The sequence below is a fragment of the Gallus gallus genome, chromosome 5, assembly GCF_016699485.2.
Source record: "Gallus gallus isolate bGalGal1 chromosome 5, bGalGal1.mat.broiler.GRCg7b, whole genome shotgun sequence".
Lineage (NCBI taxonomy): Eukaryota > Metazoa > Chordata > Aves > Galliformes > Phasianidae > Gallus > Gallus gallus.
The window spans coordinates 54827441-54850611 of NC_052536.1; the positions used below are offsets into that span (position 1 = coordinate 54827441).

General features: G+C 38.5%; 1 protein-coding gene across 4 annotated transcripts in view; it reads right to left on the bottom strand.

The window, feature by feature from the left end:
- Nucleotides 1-23171, bottom strand: part of ARID4A (AT-rich interaction domain 4A) — a 44862-nt gene that overhangs the window by 9147 nt on the left and 12544 nt on the right. For all 4 annotated transcript variants that reach the window (XM_015287509.4, XM_015287508.4, XM_015287507.4 and 1 more), the window contains exons 6-16: nt 20832-20911; nt 20640-20734; nt 19894-20026; nt 18229-18308; nt 16289-16365; nt 14350-14516; nt 7268-7340; nt 4764-4858; nt 4515-4612; nt 2842-3070; nt 1599-1849 (exon numbers count right to left, since the gene is read on the bottom strand). In XM_015287509.4, coding sequence (XP_015142995.2) covers nt 1599-1849; nt 2842-3070; nt 4515-4612; nt 4764-4858; nt 7268-7340; nt 14350-14516; nt 16289-16365; nt 18229-18308; nt 19894-20026; nt 20640-20734; nt 20832-20911 — 1378 coding nt within the window. The remainder of the gene's footprint in view (nt 1-1598; nt 1850-2841; nt 3071-4514; nt 4613-4763; nt 4859-7267; nt 7341-14349; nt 14517-16288; nt 16366-18228; nt 18309-19893; nt 20027-20639; nt 20735-20831; nt 20912-23171) is intronic.

Sequence of the window (23171 nt, forward strand, 5' to 3'; positions counted from 1 at the left end):
CTCTGAAGCCAGCCTTAACACAACTCTGCAGGCTTAGAATTTTAATGAAAATTTAGATAACACAGAAAGAGGAATAAATCAACCCAGTGCTTGGCTTCTAACTAAGACAGGAAAAACTAACTTCAGTTTTTAAAATATAAATGCTTTTGACATACTACTGTAAAAAAATAGTCTTTCTTCTACATGCTGCTTAACAGCCTACAATTTATTAACAGCATATGAAAGCTTAGACTGCAGTGATCCCCTCACAGATATAAACACCATTCCAATGGAACAAATACCATTTACCACAGTTTTAACCAAGATCAGAAGTGCCTACACAGCTCTTCTGTCTATATCTACTTCTTATTAGTAACACCCAACCTTGAAACACAATATCTAAACATAGTTCCAACAATCATAACCTGCTGTTAGGATGAACTTAGAATAATGTTAAGCTACAAAGGGTCAGCAGTAGAGGCAACCCTGAAAGACTAGAAGTTTACTTATATTAAAATGTATTCAGCAGCCTTCAGGGACAGATGAACAATTCCGTCGTGGCAAACAGAATGAAAATGAAGACGATGAGCACCACCTGCATTACTTAAAAGAAAACCATCTTTGATGCCCTAGTCACTTGACATAACTCTGCAACCTGCCACACACCCACAATGCACCCCCTTTTTACATACTATGTTCTGCTGAAAGATTTCTCTTTGGGTTGCACAGTGACACTGTCTTTAAAATAACTGTGTGTTGCTCCCACTCTTCAAACCTCTTTAAAAGAAAACATGAAATAGCCCTACCAGGCTTTATTCACTGTCACCTGTGTCCCACACAATTCAGCCACATGGACAAGAAAAACAAGGCAGGAAGGCCAGCTTAAACAACTAAGATACTGTTCTTAACCACAGCCAGGGAGAGTGAAGCAGAGATCTACTCTGGCAGTAAGTAAGACACCCTGGTGACAGCTTGCTTCTGACCAAACCCACTTCAACATGTCAAACTTTGTTTCTGGACAGTATTTTCCCTTGGAAGACCGTTTCTTTTCTCTACTCTTTCCTCACCCATCCACTGTTCAGTCAGTCAGTCTTTGCCCTTCTACATCTCTCCATCCAGTAGTTTTCAACCTGTCTTCAGGTTTCATTCAAATTCCCTCTTTCCTTCTTTGCTTTCTTAGCTGAACTTCTGCCTACCAATAATACACTTAAATAACCATATAAACAAGTGAGTTGTACTTTCACCAGACATCACTAACAACAGAGAAGAGAGGTTGTGTTATATTTTAACTGCCCAGTCGCTCACCATCCATACAACAGCCCTGTCTTATTTGCTGTCTATATAGGCATGTGATAAAACAAGACCTTGGCAGGACCTTCAAGAAGATGGAAGTGAAAAATATTACTTGCCACCTCTAACAGAAAAATCCCTTAAGGTATAATAAACTCTTTAAGCACAAAATAGCATTTTCCTTTTCCTTTCCAGCTGAGCAAATGAGGTTTCTGATTTTCACTTTAAAAACTAGACACACTTCCAAATTCTGTGGATGCTCTTGCTTGGAACATGCTCTGTACTGACATAGATACACTGCTAAGAAGGTGACACAAATGGACATTTACCTCTCCCTCTGCCTCTCTTCATCTTCATCTGACTCTTTATCAGACTCCTCCTGCTTTTTAATCTTTTTCTCTTTTTGCTTTGGTGTACTTTTTCTCCCTAGTAGAGTTTCATTTTCTTTCTTTTCTGCATTCTCGAGGGTTTCCTCTATATCTTTGTTTTCCTTGTTGTTGTCTTTTAATTTGTCCTGTGTTTTATCATCTTCACTATCTTTTTTAGCAGGGGTTGCATCACGGGCAAGGCGCCTTCGTCCCTAAAACAGAAATAAAACCTGGTTAAAATCTACTGTCACTTATTCTCAGTATAGGCTCTCCAAATACACTATTCCTGCATGGAAGAAAGGCTGGAGATAACACCAAAAAGCAAAATATTCTAAAATCATAATATATTAACTTAAGCAGTTCTGTTATCAAGGGAAAAAAAAAAAAGCAAAATCAAATAATTTAGCTTGATTTGGAATAAAGACAACGAGGTTGGGAGAATTTCAGGTTGCCTGTAAGGTCTGTTGTCACTGAAAACAACAGCAACTGTTAAAGTGCTGGTACTGGACTGAGACAAGGCACCTTCCTTTTAGTGTCTCCAGTCCCAATAGCTACCTATAGATTTCACAGAATTCATCTGTCAGCTTTAGAAACACTGCATGTTTAAAAGGTATTTTCAGCAGTGGGACAACTGCTGTTTAGGACTTTCTCAGAGTGATTCTTGGGACTCTAGTACAGGTTTATCATTTTACTACTAAAGTATCTTTGACAGGGATGTTGCACGGTGACTTGAACATTTAAGTACATTATGAAGAGACACTGTGCTAAGAATCAACACTTTCTGTGGTAAGAAATGGGTCTTCCTTTGATTCTTAAGGCTTCAGCAGTCCCTTGATACGCCTCCTTCTTGACATGAAGCTCCAGGTTCCACATGCAGGTGGAAATTCTCACCCACAATCAGGACTATCCTGCTGGTTCACGCTGCTCTGATGACATACAGCTCTCAGTAGCTCTCAAACCATCCCCAAACAGAAACACAACTGACAACCAACACAGCCTTAGCAAATCCTATGGAAGGTTTACAAAGTGAAGAAATAATCAAAACATAATTAACAGCTGAACACCAACTCTTGTTCACTGAATGCTGTCCTGTAAGAGTGCTAATTCAAATGTACAGTTGCTGCACAAGGGAAAGCTCATTATGTCAACTGTTCAATATACAAAGGATTTAAGTACTAAATAGAGATCAGTCTGAACTACTTACCCTCGGGGATCTTAGTTCTATTTCTTCTTTTTCACTCTCGCTGCTGGAATAATTTTCTTCTGCTTCTTTTTTCACTTCTGTTGGAGGCATTTTTTGCTCCTCTTTCACACTCTCCTCCATTGGTTCCTCGTGTTTCTGTACGTCTTCTACCACTTTTGGTTCATTGTGATGAATGGTCCTAAACTGAATGTTTGCAGAACGGCAGTACTCTTCAAAACCATAAAGATACCTGTATGAAACAATAAGAGTTCCATTTACATTTCAGCTTTTGTTTATCCGAGTGCAAAGAACCTATTTTCCTGCTCATAGGGAAGCACAATAACTTCAGGAAAAAACCAGAAGAGCAGTTTTTGAAATAAACCAACTCTGGACAAGAAGACAAGCAGTGAAAAAGACAGCTCAGCACATACACACAGGTGCTTCCCACAAATTTAACTTCATCCCTCTTCAAATAAGAACTCATGACAGTGAAGCCTAAGAACATAGACGCAGTTCTGCAAACACAGAGTGACAGCAAAGATCAGCCTAGTATTAGAATATGGGCATATATACAAGTTACCACACGGTAACAAATTGTCATGCATCAGCTTGTTCTCCGTTAACTGCCTGTGTACACACTCTAATCCAGTTACAAGTGAGGGAAATGTAAAATAGCATACCCCTCAAACAATAAATATGCAAATCACAACACACTATCATGTGTCCAAACACAGTTATTTTCACATTGACAGCATATCCTAGCTCATATTTACTTTTTTAATGATACATACTCTTCTCTGTAAAATACAGACCTTAAGTATGTGCCCACTTCAAATGCCACTGAAGATAGTCTGAACATTTTCATCTTCATCAACATTAACATGAGTTGAGTCATTAGCCATTCATCCCTATTCAATCAGCCAAATTTCCTTAGGTTCGAGTCAAGAGAACCTCATTCTTCCCTTTTACTCAAAAAGCCCAATTGTTTCTTGTTCAAACTTTCAGGAGAATAAATAATAAAAATAATCTTTATTTAGAAAATGAGCCTGAAAAAAAAATGTAAATCCTAAAAGGTTTCCATTTTGAAATTAAGAACATGACTCAAAACCAGGTGTTAGAATAAAGTTTCACACATTTTTATTGCAGTAGTAGTTCTACTACACAACACTGTCACATCCATCACAGCAATATACATTAATTTTGTAATTTTGTAATTCTAAAGCTATTAGTTTACAGAATCCAAACAAAGATGACATTTTAACATGCAGTTTGATATTCTTCTCTATCAACGTTTGTGAAGAAGTTAAAGAAACTGCTCTCTGTATGCAGCATCTACAGGCTTGAACAGCATGCAACTGAGATTAATAACCATGAATTGCAAACCTGAATTTGCCAAAGTATTTTTTTAATAACTTTTGTTGTTCTATGCTGAAACGGCATCATCACATGCTGAAAATGAATGTTTCTTGATCAAAAAAAAAAAAAAGAACAGAATTCTAATGCAGCCCTGAGCACTCCTCCTTTCCTCCATCAGTTCAATCCTTGGCACTGGAAAATGCTCAAAATTGCTAATTAACTGAATAATGTCAACTACTGTTCCATTAAACTATCAAAAATTGCTTGAATATTGTACAGGCTATTAACAGCAACAACAAAAAAAAGCAATGTTTTCATCGTTTCACAATAGAACTTACTTTCTGTAAGCAGTTTTTACATTGTACGAAGCAGCCGAGTTCAAAATAGGAATGCCAAGGTCCATATAAATTTGCTTCCAAACAGCACCGCTCTCAATCTTTGGGAGGAGAAAATAAAAAAAAGAGAAAGATGTAAGCTTTCATGTTTTGTTAACCAAGAACGTTAAGGAATGACACTTAACACAGACACAAGTCACAGCCTTTCAGAACAGTGAGACATATTTAGTTTTGGGAACACCCGACACTTACATTGTCACACCCACCCTGCTGATATACCAGTCTAAACAGTTTGAAGAGATTAAGGTCCTTGTAGCCCAGTACAGGTGGTTTATTGATAGGAGTACCTAAGTAAAACAAAAACAGAAGTGAAATATTATCACACAGAACAGCCAACTGCTTCCTCCACTCATTCAGCACACACTTGATCACTAATACTCTTCTACATTTTAACATTTCTATTTAATAGCTCGAAGATGTGTCACAAGTCAGTAGTTTCCCACCAATAAGCAAGGCTTCACCCTCTTTTGAACACATCACAAATATCTGGGTGGTTTATTAGCATGCTGGCAGCAGCTGCCTGATAACTATGATTTGTGCAATAATCCCTATCCAATTGGCTGCATCCCACTGTTTCCTTTTGGAGGTGGGGGGCAGCCAGAATTGCAGCAAGCTGTACAGATTGCCTGATGAATGCTGGAATACAGCAACATGTGAAGAGATTAACTCCAAGCACTGTGGACTGAAAGGAATGGGAAGGGGGCAGATATGTTGCATTACAAAAAGAAACAAACAGTCAGAACATGAAACAACACGAATCCCTAACAGGACATAAATATCTGGGACCACTCTGGGAAAAAGAAAGAAGCTGAATGAGATGAGTGGCAATGAACAGTAATTAATTACAAAAGGAGAAACCAAAAGTGTCTTTGGGCAAGTGGCTGCATATGTACAGCATCTCTCCCAGCAGGGAGGAGTATCACCCCACTTCCCCACTGCTTGTCATCTTCATCTTCATGCAATAGTATTTGGAATCCTGAAAAAAACTCTGTAGGACTTTAGGAATATTGTCATGATCATATGACTGAAAGCACATTCATAGTCAGAGAACACAGAACAAATGTGACAAGAATAGAAATACTGCTAAAAGGGCACAGGTTAAAAAAAAATGGGGAGAAAAATATAGTCCTGAAAAGTCCTGTATATTGCTCCATCAACACGCTGGATTAAGGAACAATTTCTGCACTGGGTTTTCAAATTAAGTGCACAAACACTTTCCTGTTTCTCCTCTGCAAGTCAGTGATGTCATCCCTCCTCTTGGTATTGTTTGTTTGTTTACTAACATTCCTCACCCAAACTACAGCTAAGGCAGGTGAACAACACTTTCTCCCAACTCTTCCTATTTTTGATGCTCAAGACATAATTCCTTCTGTGATTAAGCACTGATGCTTGCTTTCAGCTCACATTTGGAAACCTCCTGCCCAAGGAGGCTGTGGATGCCCCATCCCTGCAGGCATTCAAGGCCAGGCTGGATGTGGCTCTGGGCAGCCTGGTCTGCTGGTTGGTGACCCTGCACATAGCAAGGGGTTGGAACCAGATGATCATTGTGGCCCTTTTCAACCCAGGCCATTCTATGATTCTGTGATTCATAGTAGGTTTCTAAGAGTGCTTATGGGAGTGGGGAAGGAAGCAAACAGAAGGGGGAGGACCCAGGCAAGTGGAAAAGTGAAAAAATTTGGATTACTCCAGCAACATTTTTTTAATTATTAACTTTTATTTCTCCCTAAGAACCTCTTACTCCTCCAAGGCACGTTTATCTGTAGAAATACTGATTTTACACAGACGGGCTCAAAATGATACTGGCATTCTGCCACAATACATGATCTGTTTCTAAGACTGTGATAAGCACTGGCAATACTAAACAGACTTTCACAGTCACAGACATAGCAATGCAGAGCATCTTTAACAAAAGGTAAGCTGATTTTTTATGTATTTTCACTATAAAACCCATTCTTTTTCCTTTAAAAGGAAATAAGGGAGAAATATTCTGACACCATGTATAGCATCAGTGTCATCACAACTGCAAATGTGAATGGCTTATGCAACAGTTCTCCAAAGAGAGCGGGATGTACCTGCTGACTACCTAAACACTGCACAAGCCTTTCCAATGGATGCCTTACCCCAGGACATTAACTGTTCCAATTCATTACAGCCTCACCTAATTTTGTAAGGAAAATCATTTTAAATATACCATTTTCTCGTTCTAGCTAGTGGACAAAGTACAATGTTCTTTCTTTGGGTGAGTATCACTGCTACATCTGTGCATGATTAAGACAAAGGGCTGAAGATGGCACTTCTGTCATTATCTGTTGGTTGAATTTCACCATCCATGAACAGCCTCCTCAGCTTCCAACCTGAGTCTAACAGCAGCTGAGTTCCCAGCCATGGCTGTTACAAGAAAACAGCCAAGAGCTTATTTAACAGTGACTGTTAACACACACACACACACACACACACAAAGTTTTATAAAAGCAAAACAGTAACATCTCAAGGAGGATTTAAGTTTTCTTTGTGCACTGTGCTTCAAAGAACTTGAAGCAGATCTGCCACGAGAAAATGGGCAGACGTGTTTTCCCTTGTCCAGGCTGCTATCCTTGTTCACCGATGTGAGAACATGCTCATAACAACATCCACTACACATTTAAAAGCCAGTAGAAAAATGTACTGAAGATTAAAGAAAATTCATGTGGCATTACCTCTGTCTTCCATAAACTTATAGAGCTGTTGGAGGAAGTTGTCCCTCTCTTCAGGATCAAGCTCTTCCTCGGGCTGTGAAAACAAACACAGTCATAATGAAAACAAAGTATGCAAAGTAATGCTTTATTTGTACAGAAGCATAACAGCAAAAACTAAACCCAAACCGCTTTCTGCTTGGCCCCACGCCCCTAAAATGGTGAAACATGCAGAAGACAAACTTTCCTCGGCGGTTACAGTGGGTACCTGAGGAGGAGAAAAAGAAAATGTGGAAGAGCGTTAAGCGTGATCCTCAAAATGAAAATATTGATTATTCAATGTCTCACTCTAATACAGAAGAGGTCTGGTACTTACAGGACCAAAGCAGCTCACAGGAACATAGTATTCTTTGTTTGTTTGTTTACTAACCTTCCTCACCCGAACTACAGCAAAGGCTGGGGAACAACGCTTTCTCCAACTCTTCTATTTTTGATGCTCAAGACATAATTCCTTTCGTGATTAAGCAGTGATGCTTTCAGCTCACATTTCGAAATGCTTTTACAGACACTTCCACAATTCCCTAAACACATATTTTCCATACTTTTCTATTATAAGTTCCTTCATCTTATCTTTAAAACTTAAATTCTTAAAAAGACAAACACTTATGAACATTATGGTAAGTAGTCCACATTGTGCAACAACACTTTTCTCTTTTAACCATGAAAATAAAGTAAATCTGGGGGAGGACCGGGGGGAAGGCAAGAGAAAAATCCATTTCTACGTATCTATATAAACTTCAGAGAATTCTGAGATTGCAGCAGAGCCCAACAAAATCTTTTCCCTGCAACGCTTTATGCACACCACATTCTTCCTGCCAGCCTGGCAATCACAGGACTGCTGGTAAGGCAGTTTGTACAAGGAAGACTGCAGCTGTCTTGAGAGAAAGACGTAGAGTACGTGTCAAAAATCTTACATTACATTATTAAAAATAACAGAAGAGTCACACGCAGTTCCAGAAGGAAAGCAGAAGAGTAATTTCAACTTCAGCCTTCTCTGTGTTCTACAAACTCGAAGCTCCAAGGCAGGAAGATAGGCAGTGAAATGTAAATGTGTAAGCTACTGCCTTGTTAACCAGAAAGCAATCTGCGAAGCATCAGTATGAATTTCAGCCCTGCCTGCATCAGTGAATCCTATGCTTCAAAGCCCAACAGGGATCACCTACAATCAGACAGAGATGGTGTCTGTCTCGTATTTTCCCCATCTTTTCTATGAAAATGATTGGAGGAAATTAAATGAGAAATCACAACATTTCCTCATGTTGCATATTATAGGGATTATATAAAGAGGAACGGTTATCTATAGAATTACGTCCTTTCAGGTTAGCAAATGAATTATTGCTATAGAAACCACAGCTTTTTTCCCCTCTCTTAACAAGCTACATCACCAACTTCACGATCGAGAAATTTCTAACACCTACTGTAATGTTTACTGAGTGGAGGCAATACGACTCTCACTATACCGACCAGATCGATCTGAACAACACTAAGCATTCAGGAATATTTCTGAAGAGCTGCACTCCAACCATTTCTTTTACAAAGGCAGAATGCCAAACCAGAACTGTAGGTCAGAACAGCAGAATGTAGGTTAGAAATAGCACTCTTGCAGACAGAACGTTAACCATTTCACTGACACGCAGCATTTTCACCTGAAGAAAAGCAAAAAGGAAAGATGAAAGCTTTTACATGCTTATAGAATGGGGACATGAAACCTGACTGCAATACTTATTCACCTATGTGAGATCTTGAGTCCCACACCCACTCCTCCCTGCGGACTGTGTGTGAGCCAGGCTGGCACCCCTCAGCGGGGACAGTCTGCGCTGTGCCTGGCACCCACACCAGGGAAGGCACCAACTCCTTCTGAGAAGTGACCTCAATATGACACATGAAATGCTGATGCCACAACCTGCCATCACCATCAGTGAGTGAATGGAGAGCTACTGCTTCTAGAATATCCCTCCAGCCAGCAACGAGGCAACACTGTTGCCTTCTGAAAACTCACCTCTATATCCAGATACTGGTGCCCATTTTCTAGACTGGGAATAAATAAATGTATAGAGAGAATTCTTCAAAATTAGCTTTCTTAAGGAGAGTTCTGTCTCTCCATTTCATAATCCTTATACAGATATTGCAAAAAAGAGACAGTACCAAAGGCAAGTTCAGACAAGAAGCAAAACAGTATGAGATTTTAAGTGCCAGGAGTTCAAAATCGAGACCTTTTTTCTTGTCCATCCAATACCCAGAAGTAGATGCAATGTGACAAAACGTGTTTTGTTTCAGGGAGAGCCACCGAATTTCATTTTCAAAATACAGAAATAAAGCTCCAGAATGCCCTTTTTTGCCTTTTCGCTGAAAAGCCACATTTGGGGGTGTTTGAGATTTTGTTTGTCCTTTTTAACGAGAGGGTCACACCATTTAGAGAATATAAACATTGAAAACTGAAAGCAGCAACGAACACAGGACTTCTGTATGATGGGTTTCCCAATTCCATTTCATGTTACCTTTCCAATAATACTAACAGTACTCTCGCATACTTTGTACAAATTATTTGCTGGTGGTTCCTCTCAAAAATAAGCAGAACACAAAGCTTGGGAACTTGCAGAAATCCTCTAACAGGTTTTGCTTCATTTGCTTTCCAGCCCCTTTACTGACCACGAGTTTTCCCCTCTCTCTTTAGCATGATTTTCCACAAAGAACACAGCTCAGTTGCCCTGACTCATGGTTTACTCTACAGAACAATGTCAAAGCTTCTGTAGATGTTAACCTGAACGGCTGAGTGGGAGCACGGAGGAAGAACGACTGCTTACAGGCATGCACGCCATTCCCTCAGTCAACACCAAGCCAAGATACCAGAAGCAGATCTTTATGTCATTAGGAGACTAACAATACAGTTAACTCTTATGTGGAAGAAACGCAAGCTAAGAGGAAGAGCAATGTGTACAAGATCCAGAGTTCACAAGAATGTACACTCAGGACAAGTTGTCAGGATTAATATAAACCTATTTTCATCATTTTAATGTTTGCTTCTCGATGCTGAATTTGAATTAAGGAAATGACAAGAATTAAACCTACTGCAACAGGTTAGCAACTTTGCAATACATGAAGATGAGAAGCCTTAAAAAGTTCATCTATACCCAGAAGAAGCATGAATGCAACCATCCCTATACACAGCCTGGGGCAGAAATGGACAATTCAGGTAACGTTTTATTTGCTCTCTCAAAGTCAAAGTCTCAAAGAGAAAAGACCAGATGGGAATCAAGAACTACTCTGAAGGAGTATGGAAGCATTTTTTAATCTTAACTAGTTGGGTTTTTGGTGTTTTTTTTTTTCTGACCACACTTTGCATGTTTAATTTCCTTCCCTAATCAAAACTGGAAGAATAAGGGTCAAGTTGGGGTCTTCCAAAGATGATACTGAAACCAACTCTACAGGTAGGATAGAAATCCTTTTCGACTTGCAAAATTCTAACTAAAAGCAAATTCCTCGCTCTTATTGGGATCTTACATTAATGTACCTATTACGAACATGTACTGAAAATGCATTTCAAAAGACTGCACGTTGAAATCTTGATTCTTTGGGAATCACAAAGGTCTATAGGGAGATCAAAAGGACCAAGCATTGCCTACATGTTGCCCTGTAAAACTGCAGGCATTTGGTTATTCCATCCTGAGAAGCAAACAGGGATGATTTCTCCCCTCACAGAACAACTGAATTACGAACGAATACAGCAGTATACAATAAGAAGATTTTTCACAAAAATTAGGTAACACAAGAAAAGCTTCTATTTCTCTGTGGAGATACTTCAGATTCTATTCTCTTTCCTTCTCTCTGCAGTGTATCCTTTGACTGCCAAACATACCCTTAAATCACAACCACGTCACAAGGCCAGGTTGAAAACTACAAAAAGCCAAGAGAAATATCCAGATTCTTATCTGGAGTCAAACCAAGAGTGTTGGTTTTTTTGGTTTTTTTTTAAATTTCATTTGATACAAAAGTTCTTTTCTACAGCACCTTCTAATTTTTCTCACCTTTTGCGACGCAAGCAACATCTGTTCTGTTATTCAGACCTCATGGTGTGAATCAGAAGTAATCCCAAGTTGCATTACCATTGCAAGCATTGCCAAAAATCCAACCAGGTGAACATGCCGAGCAACTCAATCCAATACAACCCTTGTTAAAGTCAACGACAAGCCATTTCCACCTTTTCTTCCTTTAGAATCAACTCAGGACCACACAAGTCAGTTACCAGCGACTGCTCCCATTCTTCAGAGTATGAGAGACATCACAGAACAACCATGAAAATCCTGAAAATAGTAATTCTCATTGCACTATAAATATTTGATGAAAGGTGGCACAATTAGAAAGACAGCCTGTGTCAAAACAGTTACAGATTTTAATCCAGCTGCTGGATAAATAGCAGGGTCTATCATCACTAGCTACAGCAGGTCTTTGCTCCATTACCATTATAAAAGATCCTACTTCAGAAGAATGGGATCCCTTCCACCCTCAGAATTAGACTCTTCTGACTGACTTGATACTTTCATTACATATTAAGTAGGTCTGAGGCCATTCGATTGATTTAAGGAAGGCCTATCACAGCAGGTCAGCAGCAGGCCAAGCAGTGACAGCAAAGCTACTCTGCATTTCAGAAGATGGGACTGAGGGGTGTGGAGGAAAAAGGATCATTTTGTAAACCCCTGTCCCATTTCCAGAAGTATAACAACACGCAGTCCCAAAACAAAAAGGTCCAATGAAGGTATTCTGGCAGAGGACGGGCAGAAGCTATTCTGACCTTGATTATTAAATGAGAAACTCTACAAAATATAAATGCAAAATCTAAGCAATTCAACATTCGCAGTGAAATAACGGCAAGGCAGCATCATTCACTCATCAGCTCTCCCTGCAACTGGTATTACTGCCCTTCCAGGGAAAAAAAAAAAAAGAAATTATGACAAATTCTTTAAATGCTCTCTTACTGCAGCAACTGGCTCAGCCCACAATTAAAACAAGTCATATATTCTAACACTTGAATCAGGAATTGGATTTAATGGGCTAAAATGACAGTTCTGCTCTGAGAATCAAAAAAGATTACTATCTTTCCTCTGCTACACAGCTCCAGCATGAAGATGCTCACCTTATTTTTATATCCCTACTTGTCACCTGGAATTAACGGATTCCACAGCTTTTCATGCCAACACATCTGCTTCTCTGTTATCTTTCCTTTCACTTCTTTACATTTGGATTATTCCTTAAAAACAGCCCTATTTCTTTTATAGGAATGCTTTTTTTTCCCTCCTTCCTTCCTTTTTTTTTTTTTAAACCACCAAGCTCTCCCTCCCCCTTCTTTGTTTAAAACACACAGCACTTTTCTGCAAAAGCCATGAAAAATGCCATTAAAAAGGGATGCAAGAAAAGTAGCAGATCAATCCTTAATTTTTAGTGCTGACATTCAGCAAATTCAGGCAACATTAATGCAAACAGACTAATACAGACTGCAACAGTTCACACCCTGCAAAATGTGGCCTATTCAGTCCTTTTCACTGCAAACAGAGGAAAAACCCCAAAGGATTTTATATTCCACACACATTTGGCCTTACGTTTATCTAATCAGACCATTATTTTCATATAGACATCCACTCTGTTTTCCGGAACGGTAATTAAGCCATAAAATTAACACCTAAAAATAGCTTCTTATTGTCCTTTTTACGTGGAAAGCTCCAGCCTGGTTGCATGCTCCACCAGACACTGCACAGATCAGAAATCTACAAATCTACCTCCAATCCACATTCTCAACAAGCACGCTAACATTACAGATTAAAACACAGAGTCCTTACCTATGAGCTGCATTCTTTCAAATGTTAAATGGTTTTATTTCCTTTCTGCCTAACGTGCCCAGTGCCTGGACATATTTCAGCCTGACTTCCAAATATTTGTTTTCTTTCTCTCTCACCGCACGGCATCCGCAGTTATACAGCATTACTTACATTCTCTTCCACATAAAAAAAAAATAAAAATAAAAATAAAAAAAAAATCAGACATTACATGAAAGGCAAAGAAAGAGACAGCCCATTTCAAAGCATCTGGCAAGCCTCCCCTGGCAGGCTGCCAAGCCTCTGCTAAATCTTCCTCTCTTTTGGAGCATGCTCACTCCACGCCAACAGAGTGTTGCTGTGGCAACACCGTAGGCAGCCTCCAAGTATGAACAGCCATTCTGTTTTCAGTGTGACAAAACCACACGCTACAGGGGAAGTGAAAGGGAAACGATATTTGACCTTCCTCAGGAGACAAACTTCACTTTATTTGGCTATATAAAGAACCAAACGTCGCCAAGCTTATCATGAAAATGGCGAGAAACAAAGGAAAAACAAACAAACGCCACCACCAATCCCCTCCTCCAACTTTATTACTCATTTAGCACCAACATTAGAAACAGGTAGCAGGTATGCAAGGAACAATGAGAAATACGTTTCTGGTGACAAGAAATTGGCTCACTTTGTGGAAGATCACTCCAAATAATGCTGAAATTCTGCCATCAATTTCAACTGAGTATTAAGCTTCCTCCACCTGGTACCATCCCTAACCTGTACTATTAGAGATCAGAAGAAAACTGATGTTGTGACTCACATGCAAAGGTAAGTGGTGTCTTAGGCAGCAAATAGCTCTAACAGGCACTGTGCATTAGCTCCTACTTTGTCAGCCTTGCAATTTTGCTTTAGCAGTTTAATTTGTCTTCTCATCAAACTATTTTTTTCAGAAACAAGCTGCTTTCTTAGATGAACTACACAGGAAGTTCAAAAGAAAAGTGCAAAGCTATCTTTATCCAATACTATTTGGCTCAGCATCCATTTGTTCATTTCTCTTTCACCCAGATTCTCTCCATCTCTCTTTTCCGCCTTGAATTCTTTATTTCTGACTAGGAGCAAAGGGAGGATGCACAGCTCTGAAAACACTGAAGTTAAGACAGAGCAGAACTTTACACAGCAGAATACCTTTAGACATACATGTTATTCTATTATCTGTGAAGAGTAACTGACATTGCCCAGACTTACCAGTACTTCTTCATTTTTCTCTTCTCTTTTTATTTCCTCTTCATCGGTTTCTGCAGCAGCTCCATCTTCTTCATCACTGCTAGAGGATTCCATAATTTCACTTATGTCCATCTTCCAGTTCCGAGGAACCACCTTTGTGCTGAAAAACGTGCTTGCTTCCTGAAACCCTACAGAAGAAATGGCCCTCTTTATACCTCATCCCAACTATCATCAGAAAGCATTTTTCAATTTCCTTTTAATACTCTTGTAAATTAACGAAGCAAACTTAAACCAAAAATGATAGTAAGTGATGGAGAAGCTTTGAACACTCAGTCTACATAGTATGTATTTAAAGACAGATTTTAAAAATCAAGTATCAGAAACTCAAGGAGCTTAGATTTGAGAACATCCTTCTGTATTTTTCACAGAGAGGGTGGTGACGCACTGAACAGGTTGCCCAAGGAGGCTGTGGATGCCCCATCCCTGGAGGCATTCAAGGCCAGGCTGGATGTGGCTCTGGGCAGCCTGGGCTGCTGGTTGGCGGCCCTGCACATAGCAGGGGGACTGAAACCAGATGATCATTGTGGTCCTTTTCAACCCAGACCATTCTATGATTCTATGGCATTTCCTAGACACGTGTCCTCATGAACACTACTAAGACTTACATCTATTTATTTACACAGTATCAAAGACCTTTACTTAACCACATTTTCTGTGCAACTGTGAAGCTGTTTTGTTTGTGTATGAAAGTAGCAAATACTGCAGTAAAACCAACTAAAAACAAACAAACAAAAGCCCCAAACCATCACAGTTAAGGTACCATGAATTTCTTTGTTCTTTTCGAAAGATCTTCACGCCTTAAACTTTAGATTGTAAAAAAAAAACCACAAAAAACAACAAAAACTCACCAATGTTTTGTTAAAGAAAAGCTGCCTAAGGAGATTCTGTTCCATTCATGTCTGGAGCAGAAGGAAACTACTCTAATGAATAAGGGAGTGATGGTATGGGGAGAAGTCACATTTGTATAATGGGGATACCTCAGATTCTTTTCCTTCAGTAAAGAGGAATCAGATTCCCCAAAAGAGAGACATTGCAATGAACCATTCACAGCATTGCTAGAGATGAAAAAGCACCAGCACCTAATAACTGCTGGTAGAGTTCCTATACTCTGAATTAATTAATAAGAAGAAAGTACATGGGAAATCTTAACTCAAAACCACCTCAAGCTGTCCTACTTGCATTGTGTTAAAACCTCACTTGTGAAGCTGCTCCACACCTTTACCCAAGACGAAGGAACTCTTGGTGGTGGTTTTTCTCATTTGTATATTTGTAAGTAAATGTTTGAACATTTCTCCTTTAAAAATGATGTGTTTTGACTGGGATGAGCAGCACTAAAAGTTTAAGAACTGTTTACATTAAGGTGAGAAACTGGCCTTTCACAAGCTCAGGAAAAACATGAATACTGTCGTCACATCATCCATCCATTCAGAAAATCAACCTCTGTAATTATACTCTTCAATCAAACATTAATTTCAGGCTATTGACATAAGTTATTCTACTGAAGGTTACACTTCCATGTCTGGGTACTTTGCTTTAAAGGCAAAAAGTGCTCCAACTATAGTGTAAAACAGTGGCTTTAGGAGAGGTAACTCTATGTGCCGTTGTTCAATGACATTTCAAATACTGTACCTTCAAAATCACCTTTTTAATCTGCATAAATTTAGAGTGGAATGAAAGAAGGAAACAAAACCAAATAAGCAATGCTTCTATTAGTTGCTATGTTATTAATAAGGCAGCTGTATCCAAAGCTTCTCTAACTTACCACATTTAAAGCTGTTTGCAGAATAGATGGCCAGGAGCATTCATTTCAAACCACAATGCAGTTGTTGATTTGGAAAAGTTAATATTGCTACTGTATGAATCTAGATTTTTAGAACACACAGAATTCACTCAAATTTACCTTTTTTAGGGGAGGACTCCGATTTTGGTAAGTTTAGAGCATCTAGTTCTTTAAGGTCTTTTCTTGCTACTGAGTAACTGAAAAGAAGAAGGAAGTTCTGTTATTTTTATAGCACAGTAAAACAGGTATTTGACTCATACAAATAGAGTCTTCTAAAAATTCTAGTGTTTTTTACTCACTCTCAAGCTCCTTTCCAGCAAGTAAATGTGTAAGGCATTTGTTACTGTAGGCCCTAGTACAGATTTAGAACTAGAATAAGTTCCCAATATTCATGTCTGAAATTCAGACACCAAAAGAATCCATATAATTAAGAAAAAGGGGTAAAGTTTCTGCATGTCAAACGTTCAGCCCGCACACATTTGCAAAGTTAAGGTACTCTACAGAGGCCAAAAACATTTTCTAAATATAAAAGACACCGATCAATAGCTTCTACCCAGAATAGCAATGAGTTAAAAGGAAACAAGCCTTCTATTTTCAAAACACATTTCTACTGGCAGAGAACAACAGTGAAGGCAAGCTCACACATCTGCATCAATACACTGTTGACAAACCGTCCTCATAGCAAAATAGATGGAAATTGCTCTGTTCTGAAGTTATAAAAAATACTCAGTTACTGAATTACTACAAAAGAAATGCTAACCAACCTGCAAGGAAAGCCTTACAAGTGAGTTATTATAAGTTTTTTTTTCTTCCTTCATTATATTCAGAAAAACTGGAGTAAAACCTCAGGAAATGAAGGCTGCGATTTTCTGAAGTTAAAGCCATAATACTATGGGGAAAAAAAAGAGTAGAACAGAGCAAGGCTGCATGTTTTTACAACAACATTGTACCTACAATATTCAATGAGCCATATTAATCCAGAAGGCTGATGATGTGCCTACATTAAGAAGCAAAATTGAATACAGCCTTCTGCTACCTGAAATGTATTTCAGTGACCAAATACTCATGCCTGAGTCAACATCATGGCTATTAAAAACCACAGCTCGTGCACCTAGAAAGAAAGTGAGGAAGAGGAGTGCCAGGTGGCCTTCACCAAGGATGTTTCTGGTTACAGTACGCTGAGACAGATGCACTAGAAGTGCATGAGGCAGAAGACAAATAAGGAGAAACAGCCTTGAAAAACAGACTTGGTGTTCTTTTCAATATACTTTTCCTTAAGTAACACACATCTCTGCCCCCATCCACTCACCCACTCAGTTTTTTCAAGGGGGTATGGGGTCAGGAAACAAAAGGTTAAAAGGACCTTTCTTTCTTTTCCCAGAACTCTTGATTGAGATTCTATAAATATTTTAATTAATCAGTTAATTTACGTCCACTTAAAAAAAAATTTAGAAGTAGATTAAACGCTCTTTAAACATTGCTATTTAAACAGCAATGGACATCTGGGGACACAAGATAATGGGTCAATCTGGTATTCAAACTACTGCAGTAGACACACATGACAGTTGTAATAGTTAAGACATTAATGATATTTCTTCAAACTGAAACACTTTACAGAACAGGAATGACCAGAAATTAACACCTAGTTGTTTGTTTGTTTTTAAGTTGCTGATTTCTTTTTCCTCTCCAAAGACACTGAATTCTGTACCAATATGTAATACAAATACAATGTAAATGGGGAAGCAGAAGGAGCCCAAAGAAGAAATTAGCTGGAATTGACCTACGAATGACGAAGGCTAAATAAACTCCCTTAAATTGGAATTTAGCAGTCACTGTGCACGTTACTCAAAATGTACAATATTGCAAACCTTCCTCTTAAGTGAGAAGAACCATTTGTTTGCACTTCTCATCACAAAGGAACAGCAACAGTATACAAGCAACAACACACAAAGTTGGACCCTCCACTTTTGGAAAAAGCTGTTAACATCTCCAGAAGCAATATCTTACATTGGAAAAGAATGAAAAAGTAGTTAGTCTAATAAAGGTAAGCTGTTACTTACAATTTGGAATCTGCAAAGGATCGGACTAAACACTGGTCCTTTTTCACTGTGATGTCATCATTACAGCTGGGAGATACAACCTGAAGTTTCAAACAAAACATTTTTTTTTTTTTTTAAAGCAGAAAAGAAAATGAAACAGCCTATCTTGAAAGGAATGACAGCAGGAAAATAGCTGCTTCCTTGTTTCTTCCAGCATCATTTTCAGTTCTGAGAAAAGAAACGTGCTCCAATTGATATTACCAGGGCCAAAAATAACAAACTTCAAGAAGCAGTTTATCTCAAGCTATTTACTCTACTTGTCATGTACAAGCTGGAAAAGTTTACTATTTCATTTGTAAACTCAAACTACTCCTCTACAGAGCTGACATTGTAGAGTCCTATTCATGCACTCAGTTTTCTCTCCTTATAGTTCATAGAAGCGCTGCTTACAGCAACTATTCAAAAGGGAAAAAAAAGCTACAGACCTATTTATTTTATATCAAATTCTGATCTGAGGCATTCAGCCTAAGAGATAAGTAGGTTTTTTTTTCACTTTGAGGTGTAGGTAATATAAACCAGTTCAGATTCCAGCGCGTTCTTCCACAGCAGTATTATCTCCCGAAGTCTAAAAAGGTGATATAAATTCATTTGCAGTATTTGTAATACCACAACCAAGCTTCCAGTTTATTCCAGGGCATACGTGTGGACAAAAACACATCGAATGCAGATAAACTCCTGAATCTACCAAAATTCAGTGGACCACCCCATTCAGATGAGGCAGAGAGACAAAAAGACATTACTGCTTCTCAGCTCACAGAGATGTACACGGCCACTAAGAAAGGTAATCCCTCCTACCTGGAACCATGTAAAGTTCAAATCATAAAGCGATACACAGCAATCAGAAGACATACAGCAACATCACATTTTACATTTTAAGCTGAGGTACAGCTGGCTCACTCAGAGTCAACTGTGCACCCTACATTAAATGGAATCTGCAAAACTTTGTGAACAAAATCTGTCCATCTGTTCAATGCTCCAAGCAACAATCATATCTTTTTTTAGTGACGGAAGCTGCATATTAAGCTTGTCTAACACTACTAGAAAAGTCTACTCAAGAAAAAAAACTTCTGACGTGTATCTATAAAACTTTTTTGGGCCTACAGAGAGTCTGCCTTCACAGTACAAGCAAAGGCACTTGAATTTAGTCAATATGTATTGTTAGAAAAGCTAATAAACAGGATCAATCAATGTAGTCAAATGAAAATAGCAGCCAGTGTACTGCTTGATTTCATGTAGATCATGGCCATTTCATGTAGATCTACGCATGATAGGAACTACTGCTTCATAAACCTGAAAGCCTAAGGAAAAAGGCAATCATTAAACAGCAAAAAAAAAATTCACTACATACCAATCACTTCATGGACAGGTTTGACTGATTTAAGAGCCATTAAAGTTATACAGAAACATTCATCGTTCTCTTACTGTTCACAGACACTGCAGAATACTTGGATTTTTAGAGAATATGGGCAGCACAGCTGTCCTGACTGCATTCACAACTTTGCTGCAGAAGTGTGCAAACTGCCCAACCCAAGAAAGTTGTTATAGGAACACTGCAACAAACTGTCAAAAAAAAATCAAAGAAACAGTAGTGTGAAATTAAAGACTTCGATATTTTGAACAACTTACCAGGGCTGGATACCAGTCTGCCTTCTCAGAATTACAAGTCACGCTCACAACTTTGCCAAGCAGTTCATCATTGAGACGCCTTTTATCTTCATCCTCTTCTTCACTACTTTCTTCTTCCTTTTCATCTTCAGTTCTGAATTATTAAAACATGCAGTATTTTAAAGTTTGCACTTGAGGTTAATATTTGAAAGCAAAAATACCTTACAGAGATCTTTCTTGCTTTTCTGCAAGGACTCAGAAATAAAATTATAATTTTAAGACCTGAAATTGCTGGAAATACTCCTAAATAATAAATGCACTGACTTAAAGGAATCCTACAGAAATTCTTTCCAAGCAGTAGCATTTTACCACAGCATCATGTTGGAATTGGAGATGTGAATCAGCATTTGATTGTCTGTTGACATGAAACAAAGGGAAAGAATCTCCACCCTTAAAATTTAAAAGCACCTTTTTTCCTACTTTGTAAAGAAGCTTAAAAATCCTACATTTCCTGACACGAGTTCATACTAAGTGACAGGAGTATGAACATTCTTAAGGCTACTACAAGGGACAAAAACAGCAACAATAAAACACCAATTTCATACTACTGCTAAAATATGAACACGTCTGCATGAACTGAATTTCTCAGTCCGTAATCTGTGTATGCAGCTCACATGACAAACCATTCAGACTGTTACAGCTTTAACTGGACTATAATGTTAGCATAGGACACTAAAGGAAAGGAACAGAGCACTAACAAAACTCACACAGGAAGAGAAGATCTCCTTCCTCTATTAGATTTCTTCCCAATAACTGGAGTTCCAAAGTGCTCTGGGTTGGTTAGTGGCAGCTGATCGAGTGTCTGCGTGAACAAAGAGGAAATAAAATTAATTTGCTGTTTCTTATACAAAACAAAAATAACATTCTACTACCCAGCTTTCAGTGGATGTCCATCTTACCTCACTTTCTGCGAAGTGCCTTTCTCCCTTCAAGCATAATGAAGTTCGTCTCAAGGTCCTTTCATCACCATCATCAAAAACTAGAATGAAAGCAAGAAAACACGTTAGCAGAAAATGATCTCAAACTGACAGAACAAGTCTACTGTTTATCATGCAATTTAGAATGCTCTCTAAAACACAATTTCAAAGACCTTCACTTTGACATTTATTTGGTTCACAACCAGAAGGAAGGGAGGTATTCAAGATTCAGCCTGAGGAGAGGTGACAGTTTCACTCAACTTCACATCAGTGCCCAGTAAGGCTTTTGGAGGCCGTAACTTTAGTCTAATTTAGACATCCACCTTATCAATACATTGCACTTCTTCAAAACACAGCGACTGGCTGTATACCTGTTACTATTATCTAATACTGTTCTTTTTTGCTGTTCTTGTTTTTAAGCTATCCATTAATTCCTTACTCATTCTGCCTTTTAATTCTCTTTCTCCTGCTGCACACAACTCCCCAAAAAGACAAATCACTGGAAAGAAGTACAAGTATCATGGCTTCTTCCACACCACCAACACTGCGCTACCAACAGCCTGTGAGTACTGTAAACGTGCCTTCATAGGTCTAACCAATTCAGAAAGAAGAGTTAGTAGACAAATAAATACGTTAAGGGTAAGACAAAAGGAAGTTCCATCAGTTTCCAATATGCAGCTGAAGAAGCCTAGGACACTCTGAGTTCACTCTAAGTTTTGCCTGAGAAACATCTACTCTTTGGTCAGTTCAAATAAAACATTTTCACCAAGATTTCCTTCAAGATGAGAAAAGTCACTAGTTTCCCCACTTGCTGAATTTTATTTTAAATGGCTTGGTACCTACAATTTGAAGCAAGCAACAATATCCCTTTTATCTAAAGCATGTCATAGAAATAGCTTGCATTTTAAAGAACACACAGTATTTTGGCAATCCTGGTTTCCCACGTTCTGGTTCAGATCCCACTGCCTTATCCATAAGAACAGGCTCTTTTCAGAGAGCAGAGACCAGGTGGCTGCAGTCTGACAGTCCAGTAAGCTTAAAGTTTATTTGTACAGGTCAAAGGGCAGAATACTATTCTATATTTAAACTACTTGAAATGTGCTTTGTCCAGTAACTAGCCTTTTTTTGTGTTTTAATTAAAATAAAAAAGTGTAAAGAGTGTTGTGTTTATCAATGCAGTAATTTTGGCATACTCGTATTAAAAAAAAACGTGAGCTAGCAGAAATATGAAATTACATGATTTGTTAGCAAAAATACAGTTTAGTTACAGCAAGAAAAGCATTTATCTCACTTGTCAACTGAACAGAATGGTCACATTCTCAATCTCAGATTAAAACCTTAGACTGGAATAATACTGCAATAACAGCTACATAACAACATATGAATACAAGCTTAGTTAAGCTTGATAAGATAAGCATTGAGATTCTTAGAATTTCAGCGTAGAGATAGCGCTGCCGTACATTGCAATGCTGAATTATCTTAATGGCTTATGTCATTATGTAGTACACAGGAAGCAAATCACTTTTCTCCCCTTTCTGAACCCTAACATTTTAAGAACAGCAGAGAGACATGCCTAATTAGCCATATTAACCAATAACCTTTTCAAGACCTTTAAAATATGAATAGCATGAAGACCTGCCAATCTCAGTGTCAATACAATACTCTCAAAACCCTCTGGTTTGACTGACAGCTGAAGGAAGCCACCACTGATGCACTTTGCACTACAGTATGAGGTCTCCCCCTCAGCAGTATCAGATGTTCACATTTTTATATACGTTCCAGCCCTTTGATCTTTGAGTGCCACCCAATCTATGCGTATTATTCATATATACACTTCAGTAGTAATATTTCAGTGGTATATTTTTAGGGACCCTACAAGTGCTTGCAATTTCTCATTGTTCTGAAGAGGTTTAAAAGCAGATCATCATCATTATGCTTTACTAAACACGTTCAGAACTTTAGTCAAAGTATTCATATTTCACAAACATGGTTTTAGGGAACAGAAGGCTGGTGATTAGCAATAGGTAACTTAATTGGAAACAGCAAATAGAATCAGATACTTGGCAGTAAAGAAAAAGTACTATCAGTCTACTTTATCCCTACTTCCTGAAGTATCATCTTCATAAGTTTATATCTCACTTCCACAAGCAAATACAACTCCTCCTCTTGGAAGGAATCTGACTTAACCAGAAACACGCATCAATACTGTTAGCAGTACCTTTACAGATACACCTTCCTAAAGCTAAGCAGGCCTTGAGTTTCCATCCCAGTTGCCTTCTTCTGAAAAATCGACTTCACAAAACATACTGCTCATATTATCTC